The 23,714-nt window shown below is 40.1% G+C and overlaps 1 protein-coding gene across 3 annotated transcripts in view; it reads left to right on the forward strand.

The window, feature by feature from the left end:
• Nucleotides 1-784: 784 nt before the first annotated feature.
• The window catches only part of Hormad2 (HORMA domain containing 2), a 98,540-nt gene continuing 75,610 nt past the window's right edge, over nucleotides 785-23,714 (forward strand). For 2 of the 3 annotated variants that reach the window (XR_005092063.1, XM_037208121.1), the window contains exons 1-7: nucleotides 785-828; nucleotides 945-1,035; nucleotides 2,336-2,431; nucleotides 8,823-8,910; nucleotides 16,298-16,439; nucleotides 20,819-20,882; nucleotides 21,355-21,391. Coding sequence is in view for 2 of the 3 variants with exons in the window: in XM_037208121.1 (XP_037064016.1) it covers nucleotides 8,857-8,910; nucleotides 16,298-16,439; nucleotides 20,819-20,882; nucleotides 21,355-21,391 (297 nt within the window). In the remaining variant the exon portion in view is untranslated. Of the gene's footprint in view, nucleotides 829-944; nucleotides 1,036-2,335; nucleotides 2,432-3,177; nucleotides 3,234-8,822; nucleotides 8,911-16,297; nucleotides 16,440-20,818; nucleotides 20,883-21,354; nucleotides 21,392-23,714 lie in introns of all 3 variants that reach the window. The other variant, XM_037208122.1, reaches the window with a different exon arrangement.

A 23,714-nucleotide genomic window follows, 5' to 3' on the forward strand; every position in this document is an offset into this window, starting at 1 on the left:
GGTGGTTTACTCATTATGTTTTAAACTCGTGTTCTCAATAACCTAATTTTTTCCTTTCCCGTGGGGATAAAATCAGAAATGTCAAGTATTTCACTCACTTGTGGCCTTGGGAAATCCCACCGCAGAGGTTTAAGGAACTTCAGACAGCTCTGGAAAGCTTCATAGTACACAGAGAGGAAAGGATCTGGAGAGCCTTCGGTGAGGATAAGCGCGAAGTGAGGTTAATACAGCCATGTTTTGGTCGCATAATTAAACACTAATGTAAAGAAGACCACAGTGGAGTCCCAGGGAAGACGGAAAAGACGCCTTCCAGGACTGCAAAGCTCCCAAGGTCTGGCCAGGGGCACCAGCTCCGCCCTCCGACCTCAGGGAACGCTGGTCAGGGGTCCTGGCGGGCATCAGCCCCACCCTGACTCACCTCGGTGGGCGTCCCCAGCAGAAGCCCCGCCCCCTTCGCACAGCCCTCCCCGCGGTCCCTCGAGGCCTCCTGGACCTCCCCACGTGCTTTTCAGGGCGCTAGAATGCGGCCCCGCCCACAGCCGAGGTGGGTGGGCGGTCCCCAGGGCTATTTTGCATATTCATGAGGCGGAGCAAGGCAAGCAGCGCGGGTAAGCCTTGGAGAGGAGCTGTTCCTGAAGGGGCGCCTGTGGCCTCATTGATTATTCATAAGCCCGAGGGGCGGGCTTTCCTAGGGAAAGCCGTTGGCGTCGACTGGCTGAGGTGAAGGCCGAGGAGAAGGAGACTGGGGAGAAGGAGGCTGAGGAGAGGGAGGCTGAGGAGAAGGCTGAGGAGAAGGCTGAGGTGAAGGAGGCCGAGGAGGAGGCCGAGGTGAAGACCGAGGCGGAAGCCTCCACAGCCCGCACCCGGGGTCCCTGGAGGAAGGCGGTCGGGTGGGGTTCTGTGGTTTTCATGTTCCAACTTCTCTGTTGTTCTTTTTACTTGAGAGCTTTGATTTGGAAGTATTTCGTGGACGTTGAAAGTCCTCTGAGGAGAAGTATAGTCGTGGCCCCAAAGGAGGAGGACTGGAAGCCTCAGGTAACACGGTTTCCTACCCTGGATGATAAAAGATTTCACACATTAAAAACAAGAGGAGGTGATGTGTGGTAGGGAGAAATGGACTGGTAAACCTTGAATTTCCACCATTTTTAATAGCTCTTCTTTGAATTGGAGACTAAGTGAAATAAACTAGACTCAGATAGATAAATACCGTGTTTTCTCTCATACTGGAATCTAGAGTTAAATTTACACATACATGATGTGAGCATTAAATGGACTGTGCAGTACCTCGTCAGCTCACCCAGTGAAAGCAGAGTGTGAGTGTGGTCCTTGCTCTTCTAAGGGTGTTAGATTTCATTAGGATGAGAAGCTAATTTCCCCTTCATCAGACCATAAATCTCCTGGGGCAAGGTCCATGTTTTACTTCTTGTAATCCTGTGTTTTGCCTGGAACATTGCAATTGCACAGTGAATGTTGAATGAATGGATAATGGAAATAGCATGAAAAAGGGTATTTTAAAAAGCAAAGAGCATGAACAAATGCCCAGTTAATATAGTGGGAACCACTTAGTCTGAGTAAGCATGAAGTAGCAGAATTATCAGGGACAAATGGAATGTGTTAAAATGGTGGCTAGTAATTTATTGAAGCAAGCTCTGCAAAAGGTTGAGCAGGGAGAACTCGGCAAACCAGAGTCTCTTTCTGATCTTCAGTTTCTTTCATTGTTTTATGTTTTCACGTTTTTCTTTCTTTCACCTCTCTGCACATGTGTGTTTTCACACACCTTGAAATGCATGTGATGTACATTTGAAGGTCAGATATCAATATCTGCTGTTATTATTTTTTAATGTTTTTATTTGTATTATTATTATTGAACTTGTATGGGTGTTTGCCTTCATGTACGTATGTGGGGGCCTGGTGCCTACAGAGGCCAGAGGTGGCATCAGATTCCCTGAGTCTGGAGTTACAGATGGTTGTGAGCTGCTGTGTGGGTTCTAGGAATTGAATTTGGGTCTTCTGGAGGAGCGGTCAGTGCTCTTAACCACTGAGCTATCTCTTTAGCCCTTCTACCTTATTCTTTTGAGACAGGCTTTCTCACTGAATCTGGAGCTCCCCTAGTTGGCTAAAATGGCTGGCTAGCAAGCCCCAAATACACTTTGATCTCCCACAGCTGAGATTACAGGTGCACAGCACTATGCCACGAGCCATCTCCCCAGTCTCTGTTTCATGTTTCAATCCATATTTAATTTATATTTATATATGGCATGCGATTTAGGTTGAACCCTTGTCCTGTTCCTCCATCTTGTCGTCATTCCCTCCTGTGGTTGTTCTCTTGTTCCAGCACCAATTTTTGAAGAAACTAGCCTTCTTGCAGCAGGCAGGCGAGCATGACACTGAAGCAGTAGTCAAGACGTGCATCTTGATCTACAAACCCAAGGTAGAGTGGGGAGAGGAAGAGTGGGGAGAGGGAGCAGAGGGAGGGAAGGAAGAGGAGGGGAGGGAGAAGAAGGAAGAGGAGAGGGAGGGGGAGGAAAGGAAGGAGAAGGAGGGAAGGGAAGAGGGAAAGGGAAGACTAGAGAATGAGTTCAAGAGAGTGAAACAGATCACATGAGACAGCAAGAGAGCAAGTTCTGGGAAAGGTGTGGATATGTGAAACCTCAGAAAGCCCAACCCCCAGTGACAAACCTCCTCCAATAAGGTCCCACCTCCTGATCCTTCCCAAAGAGTTCCATCAACTGGGAACCAAGCTTTTAAATATATGAGCCTGTGGTGGCCATTTTCAACCAAACTATCACAGAAAATGAATCAAAACACATCAGGGGTATTCTCTGAGAGAGGATGATCTCTGGGCTTGTGTGCTCAAGAATTAATTGGGTTGTACTTGAATAGGAGACGTCCATAAAACAGCTGTTCAAAGAGAGAGAAACAGCAATAACAGAATAATTAGAAGTTAGAAGGATTTTGTCTATTTTGAAAAATCATTTGGGTATTTTTGCCTTTTTGAAATCAGCTCCTTCTAACCTCAGAAAGAGGCTACAATGTTTAGAAACAAGGCAGTAAGTCAACAACTAGGGAGGCACTGATAGTATTTCATGTACATAAAGTGAAACCAAAGGAGAATTTCATTTGGGGAGTCACTGTTGTGGTGCTCCTTCATGGTGTGTCCAACTTCTTGTGTTTTAGGCTCTGAGTAAACCAATGACTTCTTGGGATCTTGGTTTCCTAATCTACAAAGATAGGTATTTGAAATAGATGTTCTCTAGCTTTATGATTTTTTTTCTGGAACATTGATTCTTTTTCTAAAATGTTTATTTGGTGTATATGTGCATGTGTCTGAGTTTATGCACACATGTGTTTGGATGCCTGTGGAAGCTGGAAGAGGGCATAAGGGCTCCTTGGATCTGGAGTTAGAACATGCAGTTGTGTGAGTTTGCGGCCACAGTATTTAAACTCATGACTGTGCAATAAGCACTCTTAACTGCTGAGCCATCTCTCTAGCCACTTAGACCTAAACTCTTTTTGTTCCCATAGTGTTTCTTCATCGAGTCAATAGATATCGAGCATATTTTGTTATGAACTGTAGTGATTCTAAGGATTAAAAATTCATCTAAATAAGACACAAAAATCACAGATTATGTGATTTAACTTTCATCCAGAATATGCAAATCAATAGAATTGAAAAGTAGGTTAAAATCTAAGTATATTGTTAGTACATTATTGAAATCCCAGCACTTAGGAGGCTGAGGCAGGAGGATCATGAGTTTGAGGCCTGCCTAGGTTACTTGATAAAACCCTGCCTCCAAAGCAGAACAAGTATATTAGTGGTTTCCAGTGGTTGATAGAAGCCAAGAATGGGAGTGATTGCTAACAGACATGGGGGTTCTTTTAGAGGTGATTAACTAGATAGTGTTGATGGTTACATGACTTGGTAAATACACTAAAACCCTTTGAATTGCACTTTTAAAAACCTTTAAAGCTGGGCTATGGTGACGCATGCCTTTAATCCTAGCACTTGGGAGGCAAAGGCAGGTGGATCTCTGTGAGTTCAAGGCCAGCCTGGTCTACAAAGTGAGTTTCAGGATTGCCAGGGCTACACACAGAGAAACCCTGTCTTGAAAAAACCAAACCAAACCAACCAACCAACAAACCAACAAACAAAAAAACCCCTCAAAAATACCAAGCACTTGGCAGAGGTGGTTGTGGAAATCAGGGCATTGTTTCTTGAGAAACTAAACCATCTTCAGTAGATAAATAAGACTTTGAAGTAGAAGAGGATGTTTCTGACCAGGAGAGTATTGCCAAAGCCTGAAAACCAGGGAGAGAAGAGGTAAACTATATACAAATGGCTGGTGCATAAAAATACAAGGGAAATGACTGAAGATGTTAGGGAGGCACGAAGCAGGCAGATCTTAACCATGGTAAAGAATTTTTCTGAGGGTAGTGGGAGAGCTATGTAAATACTTGAGTTTGGAAGTAATATGTAATCAGGGTTGTAATTAGAAAAGTCTGGATGCAGAATGAAACAGAACAGAGGTGGCTGAGTACAGCGTCAGGTAGATGAGCGGTTGGAGTAATTCAGGCAGAAGGTGAGGCTGATCCCATCTAGAGATGACAGGCCCAGTGTAGTGGTCCACACTTGTAATCCCAGCACTTGAGAAAAGGAGGCAGCAGAATCACCTCAAGTTCAAGGCTGTTTGGGCTACATAGCAAGTTCCAGGAAGTTGGAGCCATGTAGTGAGAGCCTATCAAAACAACAGTGGGGGCTGGAGAGATGGCTCAGGGGTTAAGAGCACTGGCTGCTCTTCCAGAGGACCCGGGTTCAATTCTCAGCACCCGCATGGCAGCTTACAACCGTCTGTAACTCCAGTTTCAGGGGATCTGACACCCTCACACCAATATACATTAAGTAAAATTGAATAAATTATAAAAAAAAACAACAACAAGAGTAGTAGCATCAAAACTAACAACAAAAGAAGATCTCCCTCCCCCACGCTAAACAAATAGAAATTGACAACAATGTGGAGAAAGTGAATAGTTGACAAATTTGAGAACTACTAAGTTGACTGAACAAAGAAATAACAAAGAAGGCAGAGTTGAGTCATAAATTTTCAGATTGTCTAATGGACAGAATTATAGGTCAATAATCCAGAGTGACCTGGGCTGGGAATGTACACATAAAATTATTAGAATAGGAATAGTAATTGAGATAATGTGAGTATATTTATTTGTAATAAAAGACACTAGGACAGAAGCTTGAGGAATACCAAAATGGCAGGAAGAAAATAAGAGAGCCAGGCACTGGTGGCGCATGCCTGTAATCCCAGCACTCAGGAGGCAGAGGCAGGTGGATCTCTGTGAGCTCGAGGATAGCCTGGTCTACAGAGCTAGTCCAGGACAGGCTCCAAAGCTACAGAGAAACCCTGTCTCGAAAAACCAAAAAAAAAAAAAGGAAAGAAAATAGGAGAAAAGACTGGAGGACAGTGGGAGGGGACTGTGAGTCTGGAGAAACACCCGAGGGAGACTGCTGCATGCATTAGACTAGTAGGTGTTTTGTTTTGTTTTTAAAGCAAACATGCTTTGTTACGGTTAGTGAAGTATATGTCAAAAAGTGTTCCAAGTAGCGTATTAATTTAATAAATTTAACTTGAAATAACTGTGGGGTAGTCACTGTTACATTTTTTTGTTGTGCAGATGGAGAAATTGAGGCATATATCTTGACCAAGGTTACATAGTGATTTGCACACTGAGATGGGATCTTAGGCAGTTTTGTTTTAGAATGTCCATGTGTTTCACTCCTGTCCTGTGTTACTATGTTACTATTCCAGATGTACACTGAACAAGACCTGAAAAGTTGGATCTATGTTTATGTTTATAAAAAAGAAAGACTGTGGAGGAATTAATTTAACCAGAGTTATACAACTGTTAGGTAGTAGAATCCAAATTTGAACGCAGATTTCTTAATTCCAAAGACTATTTCTCTCTCTTTCTCTCTTTCGACAGGGTTTCTCTGTGTAGCTTTGGAGCCTGTCCTGGATCTCACTCTGTAGACCAGGGTGGCCTCAAACTCACTGAGATCCTCCTGCCTCTGCCTTCCAAGTGCTGGGATTAAGGGAGTGTGCCACCACCGCTGGGCCCAAAGTCTGTTTCTGCTAGATTGTACTGTTGGTTACTTTTTCCTATATATCCATTTGTGTTGTATAAAATTTAATTTTACGCCGGGCGGTGGTGGCGCACGCCTTTAATCCCAGCAGAGCCAGGTGGATCTCTGTGAGTTCGAGGCCAGCCTGGACTACCAAGTGAGTCCCAGGAAAGGCGCAAAGCTACACAGAGAAACCCTGTCTCGAAAAACCAAAAAAAAAAAAAAAAAAAAAAAAAAATTTAATTTTACTTGTTTTATAAAAATGTTTTTCTTTCTCAGATGCAATAGCCGTGGATTATTGGTTTTCAGGGATATTAATTTAATCTGGGCCATTCATATATTCTAAAAATACAGGTGCATAATAGTACATGGTGATCTAATAAACTGATGGCTGTTTTTAGTCTTGATTCTCTAGACATGCCATGAGAAATATATTATAATCATAAATTGTCTAAAATCCTACCAATATAGAAAGTGATTAAAAATATTATTACTCATATTTACTGCTTCCCTTGTAGGAGGTTATATTTTACTGAGTTAGAACTGGAACTTAAGCCCCTGTGCCTACCTTTCTTTTCCTTCCTTCTTTCTTTTTTTAAAAGATATTTATTTATGTGTATGAGTGCTCTGTTTCCATGTATGCATACATGATATTATGGACAGTTGGGAGCCACTATGTGGGTGCTAGGAATTGAACCCTGGCCCTCTGAAAGAGCAGCCAGTGCCCTTAAAAATGCTGAGGCATCCCTCAAGCCTGCCTTCCTCATTTCTTAAAATGTAAGGGAGGCAACGGATGTGCTGGGTCAGATTGACAGTTACATTCTGAAGACAACAAAAGAAGACTGCATTTAAGAACACCCAGGAACCATTGGGTCAATTTCAGTCTATATAAAAACATTGTAATAGTGTCCCCTAGTGCTGTTTTGAAGAAATAATTTAAGAGAAATTCAGTGGTATCTGCTTATAGTCTCTATCACCACCTTGTGGCACTGTCTTAAATATTTCTAACCTCTTGCAAAAATCTTCCAGAATCTTGCCTTAGTTGCTAATAGAACAGGTAACAGATTGCCCTGGGTAAGCCAGGTGGAATTTCTTTAAATGGATATTACAAATAAGACCTCGATTGAAATAACATTAAGGCCTTCAGAAAGAAAATGGAAGATTTACTTTAAAAAAATTCCACTGAAGCAAAAAAGGTGAAAAGTATACTTTTAGTACATAACTTTTAAAACTTTTTAAAAAGGTAATTTAGTCTTTGAGTATAATTTTGGGTTCCCCCCAACTCTGCCAACTTTTTAATTGTGATCTATTCTGCATAATGTTAAACTAATCATGTCAGCCATTCTCAATGTATAATCTAGTAATGCTCACTGTTATGTGACAGATGGCAACCATTTACCATCTGCAAAACATTTCATCATAGTGAATAGAAACTCTATTGAACTCCATTACTCCTATCCCCACCCCAGCCCTGATAACCTCTGTTCTACTTTTTATCTGCATATGTTTGACTAATTTATTGTAGGTATTCATATGTGAGAGCATATATTTGTTTTTCTCTACTTTGCTTTGCTTTTTTTTTTTTTTTTTTTTGAAAACATAGTCTTGTGCTTGCAGAGGTTCATTTACATTGTGGCATGCTACCAAAATTTCATCCTTTTCTAAAGATTGAGTAGCCCTTATATAGGTATATATCATATTTTTGTTTATCCATTCACCAACCACCCCCGCTTTTTAAGATGAGAACTTGCTACATTGTCCAGGCTGACCTCAAACTCCTGGGCTCAGATGATTGCCTCGCCTTAGCTCCCAGTGTAGCTGGACCTGGCTGTTTGTCCATTTGTCTATTGACAGACTTTTGGATTGTTTCCACCTTTGACTGTGATGAAGAATGCTGCTATGAGAATTGATGTACAAGTGTTTGAGGCCCTCCCTGCTTCTTCCTTGTTTATTTCTTTAGACTATATGCTTAGAAGTGGTAATGCTGGAGACTAGGTGATTTGTTTAAGAATTTGAGAAACTTCATACTGTTTTCCACAGTGACTGGACTGCTTTACAGCTGAGCCAGCGGTGCATAAGGCTTTAACTCTCCGCCTCTTTGCTAACACTCACTCTTTTCCTTTTTTGAATCGGTTTTGAGTTTGTAAACAAATCAGAAGGTAATCTAATAAATGTTTTTGAGCCCAGCTATACCCAAGGACAGTTAAGGGAATGAGATATAATGTTGAGTCTTTAGGGGACTTACAACTTTCTTTTCTTCTGAGAATGTGTTTTTGAATGAATAGATCTTACAGTTTTTTTGGGTGGTTGAAAAATTAATACAAAGACTTCATACCAGATTTAGAAGAAGCTTGTAGTGAAAACTTACATGGTTGTTAAGATTACTTGCCAAAATTACCGTTAATTTATATAGTTCTCATTGGGAAAATTCAAAATAAGAATTTTTATAATTCAGATTAATTTTTATAATTTTTGATAGGGCCAGGTGGAACTATTTTAGCTTCATTCTCCCTTTGTGTTTTCAAAATTGACCTTGGTAAATTCCTCACGAAACAGGACAGTCTGGGAAATAGTCTATACTTAACCTTACTTGACTTTAAGTTTTGACTTTAGAATTCAGTTCTATCTTTGGAAAGACAAGATAAGGAAGTATTATGTCAGGCCAAATCTCTAATGAGTTTTTTAACAGGTTAGAACTGTTGAAAGAACCCTGACTCAGTCTCATGATGACCACTGCTCAGCTCTCCCGCGACACCAGAACACTAAAGGCATCTAAGGTATTTGTCAAGAGTTCAAAGAAAATCAATGACCACTTAGTGAGTTACTTAATTTGAAATTTCCTTTGCAGCAGTTTTATCAGTTAATTGGCACATAATACTCTGAGAAAGTATGTCTATGTTTTAATGCCTGATGGACTGGGGATGTTCGGAAAATTAAGACCAATTACTGAGTTACTTACTGGGTGCTTGTTTTGTGTTTACTAGAGTAAAGGAAATCAGAAACAAAGAGCTGCTTAAAGAGAATGGTCCTTTGTTAGACTGCTACTTCCTGAAGCAATTAGGAAACTTGTGATGTAATTTTCAGAACTAAAGAGAGCACTGAGAGAAGCTTTGATGCTAAGAATCTGGGGGAGAATGTGTTAGTCACTTCCTGTGTGGTGACAACATAGGAGATAATAAACTTAAGAGGAAGAAGCATTTATTTTGGCTCACAGTTTCAGAAGTTGATTCTGTTGTTTTTGACTCAGTATCAAGGTGAACATCATGGGGACCCACTGGGAAAAAATACAGTAGAGCAAAGTGGCACACCATGGTGGCCAGGAACAGGAGTGGGGGTGAGAGGAGACACACTTGACAATCTGATGTCATCCCATTAGATTCTATTGCCTAAAAGTTCTACCATCTCTCAATAGTACAACAGGTTGATGACCATGTCTTCAACTTTGGAGGGCATTTACGATTCAGACACAACAGTATGTCAGGCCAGGAAACCTTGCTGGATTTACCCAGGCTAGTTCAGCATATCCCAGAATAGTCATTAATTCATTATTTATTTATTTAGGTTCAATATATAATATATGTAGCAATGTGTAGCTTTATGAGAAAATACAAATTATATTCTTAGAAGTTTATAATCTAAGAAAAATAAGATTTATGGTAATTAAGCTAATATACATATATGTATAAATATTTACACATATGTGAAAAAGAGTGAGAGGCTGAGGCCAGGAGAATTGTTACAAGCTTGAGACCAGCTTTGCTAATACTGAGTTCCAGGTCACCTTAAGCTAGTTTGAGATGCTGTCTTCACCTCACGAACCACAAAAGAATAATTCAAACTAGCAATTTAGGGATTTTTGTATACTCTGAAATGATGAAAAAGCTCATAGAGGAGAGAGAATTTCATGAGGAAACCTAGCTTATGCCTTGGCTCAGAATAAGAAATAAGCATGGCATTTTTAGGGAAAACTGCTTTTTCTGAAGTAAAAACCTCATGTTGGCCAGCAGAAGAAAACAAAATGGAATAGGAAATTGGGGAACAGATTAATTTGGATCTTAAAAGCCAGGCTAAAGAATTGATGCTTTATTCAGTCAGTGCCAGGTCAGAAGGTTAGTTTGATTAGAAGAGTGAGTACAGTACTTGTTTTAGGAGTATTAAATTATAGCAGAGAGAGAGAGAGAGAGATTTGACGTTGAAGGAGAAATGAGGCATAAAGCAAGCAGTCATCTTTCTGCTTTGTTTCAGTGTACTCCCCAAGCCACCTCCTAATCTCATCTAGTTTCCTAAGTGTGTGCTCCCTCCTGGGGAAACGTTGACCCGGCTGTGTGAACTGCAGTCAGCATGCCAGGCATTTTTCTCACCGTAAATTAACAAATTGACTTTTTGCTTCAACCTTACCTTTGTTTGGGTTACATGAACTGTTTTTCCCAGCAAATTTCAAGTGACAGTGCAGTTTTGTTATCTAATAATACAAACTGATAATAACCACAGAAGTCAATATTTATTCAGCACTTAACTATGTGCCAGGCATTGTGCCAAGGGCATTATGTTATTATTTCAATTAAACCTCTCAATAAGGAAGAAACTGAGCAGGGCGGTGGTGGCACACACCTTTTATCCCAGTGCTCAGGAGGCAGAGGCAGGTGGATCTCTGAGTTTGAGGCCAGCCTGATCTACAGAGTGAGTTCCAGGACAGCCAGGGCTACACAGAGAAACCCTGTCTAAAAAAAAAAAAAGAAAGAAAGAAGGAAAGAAAAGGGAAGAAAGAAAGAAAAAAGAGAAGAGAAAAAAGAAAAAAACTAAAGCTTGGAAAAGTAGTAACCAGCTCAAGGTCATACAACAGTTAAATTGTCAGCAGCAGCGTGCTTTACTACCAAAACGTGAAAATGCCTTCTATTTCAAGCTATGGTATGTCCATATATTAGATATTTAGAAAAATATCACCAGTAACATTTAAACTATTAGACTAGGTGAGCTAAGGAGAAAAACCCTGGAGTAGCAAAACTGCAGAGGCTTTTCCAGTCATGGATCTTTGTTACTATGAATGGCCTTTTAGTACCTGTATTTAATGTCTTTATACTTCCAAGTTATTTAGCTTTACAAATGAGTTAGTTATTCGTGTATTGCCTTGCCATTCTGGAATGTTTTTAGTGAGTTATTACATGCATTCCATGTCAGCTATTACCCAGTAACTCAAGGAAACCCTAACCTTTCAGAATCTACAGGTTTAAAACCCAAAATTTCTTTCTACTTTTTAGAAGTACACAGTCCAAGCTCACTATGTAGTTCAGGTTGGCCATGAGTTTACAGTGCTTCTGCTGGATTACAGGTGTGAATAACCATTCCTGGCCTCAAAAAGAAAAATTTAAATACCTTTAAAATATATATAATGTTATTTGACAAAAACATAAAGTGATTACTCATTGTCATTATATAGACTACTAAAGAAGATACATTCTTACATATGGCAAAATCATATCTAGAATGTCCAGAAGATGTTCTAGGACAGTGTATGTGTGTGTGTGTGTGTGTGTGTGTGTGTGTGTGTTGTCTGTCTCTGTGTGCACCCATATGTGTACACTTTTTGGAAGTTCTTTTTCAAAACTGAAGATGTCTGTGGGTCATAACTACCTCTAAGTAACTTTATTAGAATTATTAGAAGTTCAGCAGTTGAACTGTATAATATAGTGAAAGGACACTTGTAACTTGTTAGCTTTATGATCTGGCAAATCACTTATCTTTCTAGATTTTCCTTTAGTGTCTGTGTCTTGAGTACATTGACTTAAATGAGTTCTAAAGTCTTTCCAATTAAAAATACTGTGCAAAGCTTCCCCAAATTAGATTAAATTGACTTTAATGAATGTCTTTGTTACTTTTCTATTACCATGATAAGATACCATGACCAAGGCAGCTTATAGAAGGAAGAGTGTTGTAGCAGGGGCTTAGAGTTTCAGAGTGTGAGTCAGTGACCATCATGGCTTGGAGCATGTCAACAGGTAGGCAGGCATGGCACTGGAGCAGTAGCTGAGAGCATACATCCTGATCCATAAGCACAAGACAGAGAGAGAGAGAGAGAGAGAGAGAGAGAGAGAGAGAGAGAGAGAGAGAGAGAGAGAGAGATGTACTCTAACTGGGAATGGCCATAGGCTTTTGAAACCTCACAGACCACCCTCAGTGATGCAATTCCTTCAACTGGGGACAAAGATTTCAAACATATGAGCCTATGGGGGCAATCTCATTCAAACCACCACAATGAGAAAAGAGAAACTTGGAAAAAAGGGTTTTATTGTATTAATTAATTTATTAATTAGATTTATTTATTATGTGTCTGTACACAAGCTTATTTGTATGTGTGCCTGGTGTGCTGGCTATTATGTCAACTTGTCACAAGTTAGAGTCATCAGAGAGTAAGGAGCCTCAAGAAAATGCCTCTAGCTGGGTGGTGGCGGTGGTGGCAGTGGTGGCTGTGGTAGCTCACACCTTTAATCCTAGCACTCTGGAGACGGAGCTAGGTGGATCGCTGAGTTCAAGACCAGCCTGGTCTACAGAGTAAGTTCCAGGACAGCCAGGGCTACACAGCAAAATTCTGCCTCAAAAAAACAAAACAGAGGAGGAGGAGGAGGATGCAGGGAAGAAGAAAGGAGGAGAAAAAAAGCAGCAGTATCTATAAAATTGGGTTGTAGGCAGGCCTTAATTAGTGGGCATTTTCTTAATGAGTGTTTGATGGGGGAGGTTCTATAAGAAAGCAGGCTGAGGGCGGTGGTGGCACACGCCTTTAATCCCAGCAATCGGGAGGCAGAGGCAGGCGGATCTCTGTGAGTTTGAGGCCAGCCTGGGCTACATAATGAGTTCCAGGAAAGGCGTAAAGCTACACAGAGAAACCTTGTCTTGAAAAACCAAAAACAAATAAACAAACAAACAAAACAAAACAAAACAAAAAAGGAAAGCAGGCTGAGCTAGTAAGCATCACCCCTCTATGACCCTGCATCAACTCCTGCTTCCAGGTTCCTGCCCTGCTTGAGTTCCTATCCTGACTTCTTCCTTCAGTGATGAGCAGTGATGTGGAAACATAATCCAAATAAAGCCTTTTCTCCCCATGTTGGATTTGGTCATGGTGTTTCATCACAGAAGTAGAAACCCTAACTAAGAAATTGAGTATAGAGGGTGAGCAATGTGCCGTGTGTGCTTGCATAGGTCAGTTGCTGGTTTGCATCGGTGGATTTCTTTTCACTTGGTGGGTCCTAGGGATGGAGCTAAGGCCATCAGGCTTGGTGTCCTTACATAGGAACCATATTGCTGGCCTGGAAAGAGAAATTCTAGCCTGTTTATTTCTAAGGTTCTGACTACATCAGTGTAGTCTCATTCCAGTAACAAGGGAAAGCTTATTCTGTCACTACATTTTGGAATTTTCCTGACTTAACCAAATACAGTTTATCATTTGGAGACTTGCTTTCAACAAAAACTTCTAAGGATGACTTGGTCTTAAAAAAGAACTTTGTGAGCTTTATAGGAGTAGTACTTTGTTGTTCATAATCTTGGCAGGGCTCAGCACTCCTCTAAAATATTTCTGGTAGTTCCAGAGACAGAATAAAAAACCCCACAAATATTTAATTAAAGAGGAAAATTATTATCAAACTTTCCTAGGTTTCCTCTTGCTTTAAAGATTAAGTACAGCTCCTTTAATATGGTGTCCTAGATGTGCTGTGCACTGACTTCTGTTTGAGTCTCTCTCATAGCTACCCTTCTTAACCTCTCAGCAGCACTTATACTGATTGGACAGTCATGCCCTGCTGTGTCCCAACACTCCTGCCCTCTTGCCTGTACTAGGAACAGTTCCTCTTCTTCGCCACTTGTTTGTAGGGCTCAGCTGAGTTTCCCTTTGCCACAGCTTTCCTACTCAGGTAACCACTGCTTCTGTCTTGCATGCACAGCCTCTAGTGTCTCTCCATTAATCTGACACCCAGATTAATCTGTGCTCTGTTAGTAAAAAACTTTTCTTTGGGTAAAAGACTTTTACCAAGTCTTTTCTCTCTCTCCTCCTGGGCTGTAAATGCCATTAGAGTACATATGTACTCTTCTGGTTTTCTTCTTTTACTATTTTTTTTCCAGACATGATTTCTTTGTATAGCGCTGGCTATCCTGGAACTTGCTTTGTAATTGATGTTTTACAAATTAACAGAGTAATATTGTTTACATAACAAGTGAAACAGCACACATGCACACAGGCACAAACCAAAAAAACCAATAATGATTGAACTAGGGGCCATAGAAGCATTTTATAGACTTTCACCTATTTAGTCCTCAGTAAAGTAGGTCTGACTGTTACCCCTATTTACAGATGAAGGCACTGAGGTACTAGAGAGATGGAGTAATGCAGAATCAGGTACCTGCAACAATTTATTAGCAAAGGAGTTTTATTGTAACACATTTACCTGTTTATGATGTCTGTGTCTTCTTTCATATTGCAGTGGCAGAATGAACTGCAAAACCTAGAATAGTCACTGTCTGGGCATCTACTAGAAAAGGTCGCTGACCTCTGCCCAACCCTAAGTCATGAGAGTAAAAGAATAAGATTTGAACCTGGCTGGTGGGATGCCGAGTCTGTGCCCTTAACCTCTTCATCACGCTGCCCCACTCTTACCAGTCTACCCTCAAGCCACTCTCAAGCCATCAGAGCCGTGAACTGTACGTTCTGCAAGCAGGAGGACCTGAGTTTGATCTCAGGCATTGTGCGCACTTGTAGTCCCAGCACTGGGGAAGTGGAGGAGATCCCTGGTGCTTGCTGGCCAGGCGGTAACCTAATTAGTCAATCCAGGGCAGTTGAAAGACCCTGTCTCAAAAAACAAAGTGATAGCACCCGATTCATAATAGCTTAAGGGTGGCCTTTGGTGGCCACTTACATGTGTACATACATGGTTGTATACACACACACATTTGTGTACCTACACACACAGGAGCATACACATAGCACACAGAGAACTTTTCTTACTTCTTTTCATGCTTTTAAAAATTATTTATAAAAAGAGACAGTTTGATGTTTAGATATGGCACATGATAGAAAGAGAAAAGCCACAGGTGAATGAAGTTGCTAGTGTGGTAACTGGAATAGATGATAATTTACTTGTCTAGGATTGAAACTGGGGACCATTCTTTAAGTAGGGTGGCAGAGATAACTGAATTTCGGGGTCTACAAAGTAGTATAGGAACAGCTGCCCAGCTATTAGAAGTGTAGGCAGAGAACATGAGTTGGAAATTGAAGTCTTCTCTATAGGCTGTAAACTGAAGCTGTGAGGATAAGCAAGATTATCCAAGAGAACTGTGAATAGAGAAAAGGATTGAATACAGACTCCAGGGGAGGACAACTGGTTAAAAAGAAAAAGAAAGAAATGGACCGGGTGTGGTGGTGCACCCTTCAATCCCAGCACTTTGGAGGTAGAGACAGGAGGATTTCTGTGAGTTGGAGGTCAGCCTGGTCTACAGAGTGAGTTCCAGGATGGCTGGGACTACACAGTGAAACCTTGTTCAAACAAAGAGGACTCATGCATTGGGGTGGGAGTCAGGTGTGTAGGGATGGATGAAAGCTGAAATGGTGTTAGGAGGTAGGAGTTTAGTGCAGTAACTGAGGTTTTTGCTGAACACAGAACAAGGTCCTGTGGTTTGATTCCCAGTTCTGCCAAAACAACAAAACAAAATAGTGTCAAGATAACCTGAGGGAGAAATCTGGATCCAGTGTCAAACGCTGCAGAGAAGGTACATATTGGTGAGGGATGAGAAGCAGTGGTGGGACAGATGTACATAGTGACTTTGGAGAGAGCAGTGGAAACAAACAAGAGTAAGATTCAGATTCCAGAGAAGTCTGAGGCGAGTGTGAAGAGAGGAATGAGGTTATATAATTAGACTTCCAGTTTTGCCTCAGATCTGTGGCTCGTTGACATAAATTGTTTTAGTCCTTAATTACTTGAGTAATTGCCTGCCTTTCTGTTCTACCTTGCTTGTGTGAAGATCTATTTTAACACAGTATCCAGAGCCCTGTTTTCTTTTGATTACCAATAAATGTATTAGATTTGAAGTCTTAAAAAGTCTTTCCATCCTTCTGTGGTAATTGTTGGTGAGCTGAATATATTCATGAATACTGATTTTTTTCATCTATTTTTTTTCTTCCAGAGCACAATTTTCCCATCCCAAATCACTAATGAGCATGAGTCACTGGTAATGGTGAAGAAACTTTTTGCTACTTCTATCTCATGCATAACATATTTGAGGGGCCTGTTTCCAGAGAGCTCTTACAGAGATCGCCATTTAGATGGTAAAGTTGAGTTAAATGATTGCTTTGGCTAGTGTCCCTTTTCTACTTAGCAGGAGGAAACCTTTCCCCTTTCACAGAGTGCATTAATTCTAACTCAGGGGCATGTTCTTCAGGATCAATTTACTAATCCATTTCCATTTTAATTTTGCTATGTGTATTGGTTTTATTTATAGGAGCCATTCACTTCCAGCTAGTTATCAAATGAAAAAAGAAACTTGTAGAGCTAAGTCTAGTAATTGTACACTATCCCTATAAAAGCCAGAACAAAAGTCTGTCTTAATGCTGAAGATTTACATTATTTTGTGCCTCAGTTGAATTTGTTCTTTGAGGTACACATTTTGACCTTGAGGAAGTTCAAAGGAGTCAGGTGAGAAACTTCTCCCTATTAACATATAAATATGCCTGGGAGAGGCAAATCCATTTGTTGATTAGCGTGGATATTTAGACAGTTATTTTAATCAGTTCTGTTCTTTTTACAATAGCCAGTCCTGCCTCTTCATTTTATTGTTTTTAATGTGTGTGTGTGTGTGTGTGTGTGTGTGTGTGTGTGTGTGTGTTTAATGCATAGACATGTGTGGCCATGTAGGTCAGAGGACCAGTTTTAGTCAGTTCTGCCCTTTTATTATGGTTTTCCCAGGAGTGATCTCAGGTCTTTCTGGCTCCTTAGAAGAAATTGTACCAGAGGCTCTTCAGTTTTTCAAAATCTTATGATTTGTTTGAAAAGTTGAGTTGTGGATCACATGTGGTGGTGTATATCTTTAATCCCAGTACCCAGGGATAGGCAGGAAGAGCTCTGAGTTCAACTCCAGACTGGTTGATGTAGAGAATTCTAGCCCAGCCAGGGCAACATAGTATGTCCCTGTCTTAAAAAGCCAAATCAAGCTAGGCAAGGTGGTGTACACATTTAATCCCAGCACTCCGGAGGCAGGCGGATCTCTGTAAGTTCTAGGCCAGCCTGGTCTACAAAGTGAATTATGGGACAGCCAGAGCTATCTTGGGAAAACAAACGAACAAAACAAAAACAAAAACCCAAGTCTAAACAAAACAAAAAACTAGCAAGATGGCTCAGCCAGTAAAGGTGTTTGCCATCAAGCCTGGTAACCTGAGTTCAGTTTCCAGAACCCACATAGTGGAAGGAGAAAACCGCTCTCGGAGTTGTCCTCCTTCCTCTACATGTGCTGTAGCACAAACCAGTGAGGCTGGAGAGCCAGCTCCATAGTGAAAAGCCCTGACTGCTCTTCCAGAGAGGCCGGTTCAATTTCTAGCACCTACATGGTGCATCACAACCATCTTGAACTCTAGTTCCAGGGGATGCAACCCTCTTTTCTGGCTTCTCTAGGCACCAGACACACACACAGTGCACAGACATACATGCAGGCAAGACACCCATACACATAATAAAAATAAAATAAATTTTTAAAGAGCTTTGTTTTAAGTTTTGTTGATTAATCACTAAAATGGGAACTATCATTTGGGAAATAAATATAGAGAACCACACATTTCCTTTTAAAATGCTATTTTTCCTAATCTAATTGGAAATTTCTCATGTTTATATTTAATAATATACCATGGCTTCATTTCAGTGTTATTTTCTTAAGCAATATTGATTCTCCAAATGAACATCAGTGAAATGTGTGTTTGCTATAAACACATAAACATGGTACTTGTAATCATGGCACCTTTCTTTGTGTTAATGACTTCTTTTAACTTATGGGATAGATCTATAAGATTTAATGTGTTTACAGGTAGCATATAATTAGTTTCCCCTCCTGTTTGGAACATAGAATTATAAAAGAAGACATGCTTTGGTAAATTAAATGCTTGTTATGTCATTACTACTGCTGACATAAAAAACACAGGTCTTACCTCAAAAGGTAAAGAGATAGTTTATTCTAGAGCCAAATGTGAATAACACAGATTTAGGTTGCTGCCAACCCCAAATCCATGTTCCAGTGTGGAAGTAGTTTCATGAAGTTCTCTTTGTAACAGAACAAAGAAAGTCGTAAATCAAGACACTTTCAAACACCTTGGTGGTAGGGGGTATAGCAAAGTGGGGAAATCTCTGCTGTCAGCCTCAGGTGCTGTCTGCTGACATTTTCAGCTTTTGTGTTAGTGTAAACTAGAGAGTCTGTTGGTATATTCCAAAAAGACTCACCTAATATACCCAAGGGCATTAGCTCATGAACTGAGGTTAGGCAATAAATGGCTATTAAGGGGACTAGAGATAGCACAAGATATTTAGTTAGGCTCTGGCCCTTCAACTTTCCAACCTTTCCACAATCATTGAAGTTTTAATCAGTCAGCCTTGTAAAGCACACCTTCTTTCTAGGAACATTGGCTCATACTACCATAGGCATGGTGGGAAAACTATTGCTCATAGTTTCATTTTTTTTGTTTTTTTTGGTGACTGTTAATTGTAGATGTATCCAATCGTCTTTTTAAAATAAAAAACACAGAGCCAATGTAAAAGAGAGAAAGCCGAGAGGTCAGAGCTCAGAGATAAAATCTTACCTCCTGCAGTGCTCCTAGCTTCCCCGAGAGAGCTACTTCCTGTTTGTCTGTGTTTAAATAGTCTTTCTGTTCTGCCTTCTCATTGGTTGTAAACCCAACCACATGACTGCCTCATCACTGCCTGTAAGTACCGCCCTCCAGGTCTTAAAGGTGTATGTCTCCAATACTGGCTGTATCCCTGAACACACAGAAATCTACCTAGCTCTTCTAACCATCACGCTCTTGCTATGGCTCTAATAGCTCTGACCCCAGGGCAACTTTATTAACATAAAATTAAAATTACATTTCAGTACAAATAAAATATCACCATAGTTAATAGTAGAATGTTAATAGTAGAAGTCAGTCTCCCTCAGTGTATTTGTATTTAAAGTGACATGTCACAAAAATGTTCAATTGTAGATGGAGTTTTTCGTTGGAACTGCTGGTCAGCTCCCAAATAAGCACACAGAGACTTATTAATTATAAATGCTCAGCGTATAGCTTAGGCTTGTTACTAACTAGCTTTCAACTTAACCCATATTTCTTAACTGTGCTCTACCATGTGGTGGTACCTTTTATCAGCACGGCGTGTTCATCTTGCTTCTCTCTGCCCTCCTTCTTCCCTGCACTCTTTGTCTGCAAGTCCTGCCTAACTTCTACTTGCCCAACTATTGAGCAGGTAGCTCTTTATTAACCAGAGAGTAATACTTACTCAGTGTAGAGAAAGATTGTTCACAGCATGCGATATTTATATGGTACTCTACTTTTTAATAATCTCTAAGTATTTGTCAAATTAGAATAATTTTCATATCCCCCAACAATAGTGGAAGTGATGTTAACTTTAACATTGGAAAACAATATGAAAAGATGAAAGACTCTGGTCTGAGAGCTGGTGAGATGGCTCAGCAGGTAGAAAGATACTTGCTGCCAAAGAAGATATGAGTTCAATCCCTGAGACCCATACAGCGTAGGAGAGACTCCTCTAAGTTGTCTTGTAACGGTTACACATGCAGTGTGGCTCATTAATTCATAAATTAATGAATATTTCAAAATTCAAGACGTTCCTATTAAATCATACATGAGTCAATGATTTTATACTGATTTCAACCCAAAATTGTAATGTCTTCCTTTTCTTTCCTAATATAGAGAAGTAGTTAGATTTCACATGGAAATGTTTGAGAATAATTTATACATTTGTGTTTAATTTTTTTTTCATTGAGAGGTAAAGAAATAATAAAGAATTAAATTGGGACTATGTTTAAATTGTCACTTGAGATGATCTCAGTGACACCTTAGATTACTTAGAAGGAAACAAAGAAGTAATAGAAACCAACTTTGCAATAAACCCAGCTGGGTTACACTGTAGAATAGGAAGTCTGCCAAACTGCTTCCAAAATTAGGACTGAGATAATTATCAACAGAATTTATTTTTAAAGTAGGTGTTTAGAAGTTTAAAAATGCACCAGGTGAGCCGGGCGGTGGTGGCGCACGCCTTTAATCCCAGCACTTGGGAGGCAGAGCCAGGCGGATCTCTGTGAGTTCGAGGCCAGCCTGGGCTACCAAGTGAGCTCCAGGAAAGGCGCAAAGCTACGCAGAGAAACCCTGTCTCGAAAAACCAAAAAAAAAAAAAAAAAAATGCACCAGGTGGTGGTGACGAACACCTTTAATCCCAGCATTCAGGAGGCAGAGGCAAGTGGATCTCTGTGAGTTCAAGGCTAGCCTGGTCTACAGAGCTAGTTCGATGACAGCCAGGGCTACACAGAGAAACCCTGTCTCGAACCCCCACCTCCCCTCCAAAAAAAAAAAAAAAAAAAAACAAAGAAAATGCAAGAAATGCTCTATTTGACATGGATTTTTCAGTACAAACAGTTGTGTTTCTATATTTTTAGACCTCAGTTTAAAAATTCTCCGGGAAGACAAAAAGTGTCCTGGGTCATTACATATTATTAAATGGTAAGTAAATTTTGTAAAATTTAAACAACATTTTTGTCATGACTGAAATAACCCGTAAAACTTTATTTTGTAAAATCATTTCCTTAAACCACTTTTCTTAGTTCTCTTTCCTGGAAATTGTAGCAACTATTCAGTGTTATTTTAAACTATTGATTCCGTTTTAGAAGAAAATGGGCTTGTCTAGAGAAAACGATTCTACATTTGATTGTTCATCATATGCATATCTGTGCTAACACTGTGGTGAGGGGAAGAGAAAACACACTCTGCGCTTCAGAACTGCTTGTGTGTTTTTATAACACTCCATAAATATATGGAAAGATGTTGGGAGTTTTAAAAGGTGATTAAACATAAAAGATAAAATGATTGTTAATTTATATACTTCAAAATAGAAGTGTAAACTAATTATATACTTGGGTTTATTTTTGGCTGTTCACGTGGTCCAAAGTGACATTGGATATTTATTTCTTAACAGGATTCAAGGTTGTTTTGATGCTTTGGAAAAGAGATACGTAAGAATGTTTTACAATTTACATCAGAATTAAAGATTCACCTTTTACCTTTTAAAAAAGTTTAGACTTTTTATTGTGTAGTGTTTAACAGTGTAACAGTGCCTACCTTTGTATTCACCAGTCAATTTTCTTTTGTCTTTGTTGTCCCACTGATGTCTCCCTTAACATCAATTAGAAACGAAAGCTTCATTCTCCTCTTTTCTATACTCATATCTTTTTTAACCACAGTTTCCTCTGAAGTCATTGGACAAGATCCACAGGATGTGGGTTAGGGAAGACAAGAATCTGGTAGTTAGCACATTGAACATGTTCATAATAGTGGTAATTCAGTTTGCAGATGGGAAAGGAAAACATAGTTAAATGATGAATTTTTACTGTTTTATTTTGGTAACTATAACTCATGTGTGTAACTGATTTTTTTGAAAATACAGCTCAAATTTTATGTGCATATGCTCTCTCCTGCTTCCCTAGACAGGAAGAGTGTGAAAAATACAGGCTCTAGGCCTGCTTGAAGAGGTCAGATGCATATAAATGACATTGCTGCCATTATGCTCCCTTTACTTTTCCCTGTGTCTTTACTCCAGCTCCCATTTAAGAAATGTTGATGGGACTGAGCTTTTATTCAATTATTTAGTGTAGTCATATATTCCCTCTCTTGAGTGAACAGTTATTATTCCCGATTTATTCCATGTTGACCCAGGGGACAGAGGGATAGAAAGATAAAACAGGTAAGGGAAGGGCTTATAGACCATGGCAGAAGGTGAGTGGTGCTCATATGAGGGCTGATGATCGGCAGTTACACACTGGCCCAGCTATACCTGTTGCTAAACTGTTGACAGTACTTCTGTATCAATGGGAAGTTGCTTTTTAGAGTCCTTGTGAATTCCTCCCAACACCTTTCCCCTTATCCCACCGGAGTTTCTTTTGAGAGCTCCCTAGACTTCCAAAAAGGCCACAAATTAAAGACTCTAAAAGCTGTTCTTAGGAGCCCAGCTCTAGAGCTAGGTTTGCACCCTTTCTGATGGGTCAATTGGACTTGATGTTTTCCATGTCAGTTTGATACTTAAAAATACAGAGATATTTTGACATCACCCTATCACAGCGTGAGGAACAGTACTACTCCTAACTGTATATCCAAAGGAAAGGTGGAGAATCTGTGCAGCAGGAAAGCATAACAAAGGAGGGGTTCCACCCGGCAGAGATTCAAGGGCAGTCTTTCAAAGAATTGCTGGAGATGAGTGCAGGACAGCTTCACACATCCTAGTCTAGTGCTGTGTCCTCAAGCTGTATCTCTAGCTTAAGAAGAAATGACTGTTGATCTTTAAAGCCACTAAGCACTTGGACGAGTTGAGAAGGGTTTGAGGATCATCACAAGATTTAACAATTCATTAGCAACATTTCCTGGGTGTTCATCATCCAGAGGCAGTACAATGTAAGGGGGCATTCTCAGGCTGGAGAGATGACTCCTATGAGCACTTGCTGCTCTTGCAGAGGACCAGGGTCCAATTCCCAGCACCCATGTGGTGATTCATAACCATCCATCTAATTCCAGGAACTCTAACAGTCACACACATGGTGCACATACATGCATGCATGCAAAATATTCATGCACATAAAAATCAGCTTAAGAATAATAAAAAAGATCAGCATTCTGCAGTCAATCTGAGGTGAATCCCAATTTTGTTAGTTACATCTTTGTGACTTTGGACAGACAATCTACTACAGTACTTTAATTTATCAACACAAATGTGATATAACACCAAAGCTACACAGAGAAACCCTGTCTCAAGGGAAAAGAAAAGTGATATAACAGAACCTACCTCTTAAGAGTTATTTTGAAATTGAACGAGTTAGAGGCAGGCAAGATGGTTCAGCAGATAAAGGTACTTGTCACACAAGCCTGGGACCTACTGATCCTTAGAACATATGTAAAAGTTGACTCCACAAAGTTGTCCTCTGATTCTTACATGCTATGGAATGTGTACCCCTAAACACTTGCATTTTACACACACACAACAGTAATAAATGAAACGTCTAAATTAAAAGAATATTGAATGAGTTAATAATAGAGAACAGTAGTTGAACTGTCCTAGGAACATCAAAACACAAACTGGGCCTGGAGAGTTGACTCAACAGTTAAGAATATTGGCTGCTCTTCCAGAGGACCAGGGTTCAAGCCCAGCACCCAGTTCGCTAGCATCTGTAACTAGTTCCAGGGGATCTGGCACCCTCTTATGGCCTCTGTGGGCACTGCATGCACATGCTGCCTAGACAAGACACATAAATAAGTAAATAAGTCTTAAAAATTTAAGAAAAGAATAGA

Source organism: Peromyscus leucopus, chromosome 7, assembly GCF_004664715.2.
Source record: "Peromyscus leucopus breed LL Stock chromosome 7, UCI_PerLeu_2.1, whole genome shotgun sequence".
Classification (NCBI taxonomy): domain Eukaryota; kingdom Metazoa; phylum Chordata; class Mammalia; order Rodentia; family Cricetidae; genus Peromyscus; species Peromyscus leucopus.